Source organism: Pempheris klunzingeri, chromosome 1 (assembly GCF_042242105.1).
Source record: "Pempheris klunzingeri isolate RE-2024b chromosome 1, fPemKlu1.hap1, whole genome shotgun sequence".
NCBI classification, from domain to species: Eukaryota; Metazoa; Chordata; class Actinopteri; order Acropomatiformes; family Pempheridae; genus Pempheris; species Pempheris klunzingeri.
In genome coordinates, this window is record NC_092012.1 from 8,263,973 (window position 1) to 8,270,913 (window position 6,941).

Here is a 6,941-nt window from a genome sequence, read left to right on the forward strand (position 1 = left end):
GGGCAGAATAACTCCCTAACGTAAGCATCAGCATCACCATCAAATGGAAATACCCATGTCATGTGTCAGTACCTCTAAACTGTACCGAAGTACACAAGTTGAATGAATACACTTAGTTTCTAATAACTACTTACTGTAATAATACAATGAATTGATTAAACTCACTCTAACTACATGCATCAACATTTAGAAGACAGCAGCCTGTGAATCCTGTTGTCAGTGTATCGTTATTAATGTATCTGAGGCGATCCAACAGCACCATCTATGGACAGAATCGGGCTACTGCTTCTTGCCGCCCTGACACACCACTTCACCACCGCTGCAAAACACAGCACAGGCCGGGCCGCTGTCTGTCTCTGAGTAAGAGCGAGGAAGACCATCAAGATGTCTGACATGGAAGACGATTTCATGTGCGATGATGAAGAAGATTACGACCTGGTATTTACAGCTGAAATTACTTTGCTTGCGGTTAAATTGTGGCCGCTTGTCCGCTGAGTGCTAACAGTGACAGTGCAGGCTAGCTGATGTTAGCTGTGTAGTTAGCTTGTTGGCTAATATCAAGCTGACAGCGGATGACTAACGTTAGCTTCGTAACAGGCTAACGGTACTTGGTTTTTAGCTAATATGCAGCTGTCTGATATTAAGAAACATTAACCAATAGCAGACTAAGGGTACGTGTGTTCAGCTGTCACTGGATTTGATTTGTATGCATGAAAAGCCACAGCAGCCGGCTACTTAGCATGCCGTGGCGGTAGCTAACGCAACGTTAGCTCAAGACTCATGTTTACAGAATTACATTCACCGGCAATCTGCTATCCTTGCCCTTGTGTTAGCTAGCTAAGAGTTTCTGATATGATTTGTTGGTAAACTTATCTGTGTTGGCGTTAAACTTGAACATGCGTGTATGTTTTAAACTCAGGAATACTCAGAGGACAGTAATTCAGAGCCAAATGTGGACCTGGAAAACCAGTACTACAACTCCAAAGCCTTGAAGGAGGATGATCCCAAAGCAGCACTCAGCAGTTTCCAGAAGGTGGAGTGGTACCCCATAAAAACATGCTATTGTTTTGTAGCTCTCTGATTAACTCAGTTGTTTAAAAGCCCTATATTTAATGTTACTAACATAACTTGGTTTTACTGTGTGTTCAGGTGTTGGAACTAGAAGGAGAGAAAGGAGAATGGGGATTTAAAGCACTGAAACAGATGATTAAAATCAACTTTAAGCTGGTACGCTCCGTAACACATTATTACACAGTATTTATTTACACCTATACCACCAGATACGATTTTTTTTGAGCACTGGCTTTTCTTTGTGTCCCAATCCTGTAGACCAACTTTCCAGAGATGATGAACAGGTACAAGCAGCTCCTCACATACATCAGAAGTGCTGTCACCAGGAACTACTCAGAGAAGTCCATCAACTCCATTCTGGACTATATCTCTACCTCCAAACAGGTATGAACACACAATGCTAACGGTGTCCTTGAAACTTGCAGCACCAGGTCTTTCTTAAATCTGTGTCTTCCTGTATTGTGTTTCCTGTGTTACCAGATGGACTTGCTGCAGGAGTTCTATGAAACCACATTGGAGGCTTTGAAAGATGCAAAAAATGACAGACTGTGGTTTAAAACTAACACAAAGGTATGCAAAAGTGTTTCACTGATGTAAGGCAGTTCTACGTCATGATTCCTTAGTTCAACAGGTGCTCAAAATGCTCTTATATTGTTCCTCCACTGCAGTTGGGCAAGCTGTACTTGGAGAGAGAAGAATATGGGAAACTGCAAAAGATCCTTAGGCAACTTCACCAGTCATGTCAGGTAATTTTTTTTTTTTTTTTTTTACTGTATATGCAATAATAACTTTACTTGGAGTGATGTTTCATCTTGCAGATCTCATTGTTTGACATCAATAATGATCTAATATGAGTTTTTTTTTTAAATATATCAACTGCAGACAGATGATGGAGAGGATGACTTGAAGAAAGGTACACAGCTGTTGGAGATCTATGCTCTGGAGATCCAGATGTACACAGCACAAAAAAACAACAAGAAACTAAAAGCCCTGTATGAACAGTCTCTGCATATTAAATCAGCCATCCCTCACCCGCTCATTATGGGAGTTATCAGAGGTACGTACATTCACATATCAGTTGCTTTGTGTTAAGTGTGACTGTTGGGCCATGTTCTGTCAGAGCTTGCTCAGTGACCTGTGCTTGTTTGCTTGTGAACAGAGTGTGGTGGGAAAATGCACTTGAGAGAGGGTGAGTTTGAGAAAGCTCACACAGACTTCTTTGAGGCCTTTAAAAACTATGATGAGTCTGGAAGCCCAAGAAGAACGACATGCCTGAAGTACCTGGTCCTAGCCAACATGCTGATGAAGTCAGGAATAAACCCTTTTGACTCTCAAGAGGTATGAAAGCATCTGTTATCATTTGAAATGTTTGCCTTTAGTAACAATGCGTATATTGTATGTAAGAGTATGAAGTGTAAGAGAACAAGACACAGATTAGTAGCTACCATATAAGTTTGTGCAGTTTGCACTTGATGTTTTGATAAAGCACAGCCAGAATGTCTCTAATCTGAATGATTTGTTGAAGGTATTTTTGGCTTTGTGTGTGTAATCAGTCAACATTTACTTAAATTTTAGTGCCTAACTTTCTGCATAACTTTTCATGTTTTTTCCACAGGCCAAACCATACAAAAACGACCCAGAGATCCTAGCAATGACTAACTTAGTAAGGTAAGCATGCGTTAATGAATTAATGGAAAAATATTGGATAACAGATGGCTATTGTGATGTTGGCTGTTATCTTTATCTGTTTTCCTCACCAGTTTCATTCAGAGATCCATATTATGACAGCTTTTGGAATAGTGAAACCTACTGTATTGACAGTTGTGTAACGAACAGAAGTAAATGCACCTAAAATGTTTATAACGGCAAACTTTCTGAAACGTGTTATCAAATATTAGGCTTAATATGGCTTAACCGTGCATTTGAAATCTGTCTGATTATTGAATGATTATTCTATTTTATATAAGATTGTCAGAGTCACTGCAGGCTCTTTATTCATGAAGGCACAAAGCCGCCCACTACATGACTAAGTAACAGTCATTGTGAGGAGAGTCCAACTTTTAAAAAGAAAGGAGACATGTCATTGGCTGTGATTGTCATCAGTCCCTAACACATCATCCATTACGTACGATAATGATTTATTCAGGTGCACCCCGAGTGTGTGCTGGCATGCCCTCAGCACACTGGGCATGGTGCATTTGACCTTGCTTTGCCCTGCGTGTTCATATCACAAGGAAAATGTTAATTGGTTGATTGTAGATGGTCAAAACTATAAAAACAGGACCCAGAGTGCCAGTAATGAAAATTATTTCCATAATGTTTTGCAGGGTTATCTCTAGGACCCAGATGCCTTTGTTGTGTGGCCTTTTGTTAGTATTTCAGCTGTGCTTCTAATTCCCTTTGTCCCAATTGCATATTAGTTCTAACAGCTTTGTGTGTGCAGTGTGTTCACATCTTTTAATGGATGCCTCGTATCATCTCTTCTTAGTACAACAGTATACGTTAACAACTTTATTGGTCTTAATATCACTTATACATGTTACCAAAACAGCACCATTGTCAACATGGGTACGTTTCACTGTATCTATGAAAAGTATGGAACACGACTATTGTCTTCCCCAAGCCTTTAGTCATCTTCTGCTTCCTTGTAGAATCGCTTTTGTCCTCGTGCATATAAATAACAAGCACTGTCTCAAATTGCATACATTTAAACATTTTTTATTGCATAAACAAGAAACTAAGAGCGCACACCCAAAGCTGTAATAAGAATAGTGTTTACAAAAAGTCTGATATTTTGGAATGTGTTTGACAGCTGTCAGGATGAGAGTTTTTCTGTGGGTGGTGCAGACACAATGTACATAGTTTAATAACACTGACTGTTTTTCCTTCCAGCGCCTACCAGAACAATGACATCACTGAATTTGAGAAAATTTTGAAAACAAATCACAGTAACATAATGGACGACCCCTTCATTAGAGAGCACATAGAGGGTGAGTGGTCAATGTGACTTCAGCCTACAAGCATGTGTTGGTAAAGTATTGTGTTTCTTTAAGTGTAGCTGATGATGGGATGTTGTGTTGCAGAGCTCCTGCGGAACATTAGAACTCAAGTACTTATCAAACTCATCAAACCATACACGAGAATACACATCCCTTTCATTTCTAAGGTAAGTCCACGTGATTAAACAATGTCCTGTACTGTGACTGTATTTCTTTTTTTTACTCTTTAATCACATTCTATTTAAATGTTATTAGATAATGATTTGCACTGATGGCCGTGTGCTTTTGCATGGATCACTTTAAATGGATTATTTCCAAAAGGTAATTGGAGAAAAAAGCAGATAGAATATCACATATTTTCCAGCAGCAAAAACTGTCACAAGATTTGCTCTGGCTTTGCAGGGCTAGGAATTTGGTAATAAAGGCAGAGACACTGAGGGCTTTATTGATATGCCTTAATTATCACATGATACAGATAAATGGGTCTCAGCACTAATATAAACCACACATAATGATGAAATTCATACATTAAAAGCAACACTAAACAAAAAAGTATATATGAATTTCAGATTCATGCCTCTGGATTTTTTTATGTTAATTATGTTTTCATCACAATCTCTCAAATTCACATGTTCACACTTGAGGGTGAATCTTTTTTATCAGTCAGTATGAACAGTCATCACTGATGATTCTACATGAGGGTATCTGTTATGGCTTCCCATTGTCTATTTATTTATTTGTTCACATACATGCATGATCGACCTTCTCCTCAGGCCTTTTTGCAAACACATTATACAATATTTAGAATGGTATCTGCAGTGTATTTGAAGGCTCATCCTTGCATCTGTAAAGAAGTATTGTCAGATAGTATGTTATCTTTGTGTTTCAGGAGCTGAACATTGATGTGTGTGATGTGGAGAGTTTGCTGGTGCAGTGCATCTTGGATAAGTAAGTTTCTCCGTCACATGTCTTCTGAGAAGCCGATGAGAAAAAAAAAAAATACTTCCCTTCCTGTAAATAGTTCTAGTTCCTCATATTTTGCATCCTGAAGAGAGTCAGGTGGTATGAATTGACACCTTGTAGTTAATTATACTGTTAGAGTGAGATGCTATTTTCAGCATCACATCCCAGCTGTACTGGTTCTGTGACGTAAATGACTTGATAGGAAGATGGGAAGTGAGAACACCTGATCAGGTGCATCAGGACGCAGATCTATTCAGTCAAATGTTCAAGATAATTTTGTTTCCATCATGATTTGAAATATTAAAGGGATTTTTTTTAATTAATGCAACTTGAATTAATTTGAAAGGATAAGCAATAGGAAGAAACAAAAAATGTTTTGAAATAATATGTTTTCTATAATAATTATAAAAATATGTATTGCATTAACCTATTGTACAATTAACACCCATATGAGATGCACTATTTAACTGTTAGAAGATTGTAGGAACTATTGAACAATTGGCATTTCAAAGCTTAAAGGGAAACTTTGCCACTTTTTATGAGGCTGTCCAATCAGTGATGGAACTGTGCTGGCAGTTCCTACATCTTTTTTGTTATTTTAATGGTAAAATAGCATGACAAACAAGGAGTGGAATAAAATATATACAAAATGCACAATGGACGACAACACAAGACTTACAATGATGAAGATATGACAAGAGTCAGAGAGCAAAGATTAGATCTGATAAAGGTATGTATGGGCTGCATGTGTGCACAAATTTGGATGCTTTCATAAGAGGCAGATGGGTGCATCTGCGCTAATGGCTCATGGAAAGGTTTGTGCACAAGCAGTGACTCCCAACCCCAAAATCCTCTCTGCTCCACGCTCTCTGGGTTAGTGTCAGCGACAGCAGACGGCTCAAAAACTGCCCACGCTGAAATTCATTGCAGCAAAATCAACGACTAAATGACAGCGCTGGTGATCAGGAAGTACAACAGATTTTGCAGCAGGAGAACTCTGTTTTCTCAGTTCCACTTTAACCACAAGAGTTTGACTTAAAATATGCGGAGACATAGGACAGACTTGTGTGCACCGATTGTCACATCCCAGATTAGTTATTTTTATCTAACATGCGGCTTCTCCGCCTACTCTTTTGTTTTCCTTTCAGCACAATCCATGGCCGAATTGACCAAGTCAACCAGCTACTAGAACTGGACTACCAGAAGAGAGGAGGGGCTCGCTACACAGCTTTAGACAAATGGACAAATCAGCTGAACACTCTCAACCAAGCCATTGTTAGCAAACTCACATGATGGCATGTAAAATCAAGAGACAAGGAAAATGGCATGTTTTAATACATCCATAAAGTATGCTACTGTGCTTCTTCAAGTATATCCTCTGAGACAAGATACACAGCACAGGTTTTGAGAATGCCACCAATTTCAAGACGACTCCAGGAACCCCAAGAACTTGTTCAAAGTGTTGTTTTTGTCGTGATGAGAGGAAATCACTGACACTTATTTTTGTTTTTCATGTTCCTGATTGGCAGATCCTTCCATGTGCAACACACAAATGCTTCAGTTTAAAAAAAACAACAAAAAAAAAGTCCAAATGTGTATGAAAACGTGTACACAGTATTTTAATGTATACTGTTGCCTGTTGGTAATAAACAAATGTCTCTCAGCACTAAATGGATTCATCTGCCTTTCACTAGGTACAAAGTTTGAACAGTGTGACGGGCTAAACGTCGAATAAAATGTTTTTAAACTGTCATGAATGATCTGAATCCCTCTTTGAAGGCGTGTCTGTGCACTCTTGCGACGTACTGCGTTTGCAAGTGAGTAAAAAGCTTTGTGGGCCTCGTCGGCTTCCGTTCCAGGTGACTCCCATTTCCACACTGACAGCACTTTGCTCACTCGCTACAGGCT

At 39.0% G+C, this 6,941-nt stretch overlaps 1 protein-coding gene across 1 annotated transcript; it reads left to right on the top strand.

Annotated features, from left to right (window-relative positions):
* Positions 1–296: 296 nt before the first annotated feature.
* cops2 (COP9 signalosome subunit 2) lies at positions 297–6,704 on the top strand. Its single transcript, XM_070852888.1, has 13 exons — positions 297–438; positions 920–1,033; positions 1,150–1,227; positions 1,330–1,455; positions 1,552–1,641; positions 1,740–1,817; positions 1,954–2,128; positions 2,231–2,409; positions 2,687–2,739; positions 3,964–4,061; positions 4,155–4,237; positions 4,960–5,018; positions 6,182–6,704. The coding sequence occupies exons 1-13, from the start codon at positions 385–387 to the stop codon at positions 6,324–6,326; spliced, it is 1,332 nt and encodes a 443-aa protein (XP_070708989.1). The 5' UTR covers positions 297–384; the 3' UTR covers positions 6,327–6,704.
* Positions 6,705–6,941: the final 237 nt, after the last annotated feature.

Coding starts and splice junctions, on each gene's coding strand:
- cops2 (XM_070852888.1), top strand. CDS start 385: ATGTCTGACATGGAAGACGATTTCATGTGCGATGATGAAGAAGATTAC. Junction 1,228..1,329: donor TTAAAATCAACTTTAAGCTG/GTACGCTCCGTA, acceptor CCAATCCTGTAG/ACCAACTTTCCAGAGATGAT. Junction 4,062..4,154: donor CATTAGAGAGCACATAGAGG/GTGAGTGGTCAA, acceptor GTTGTGTTGCAG/AGCTCCTGCGGAACATTAGA.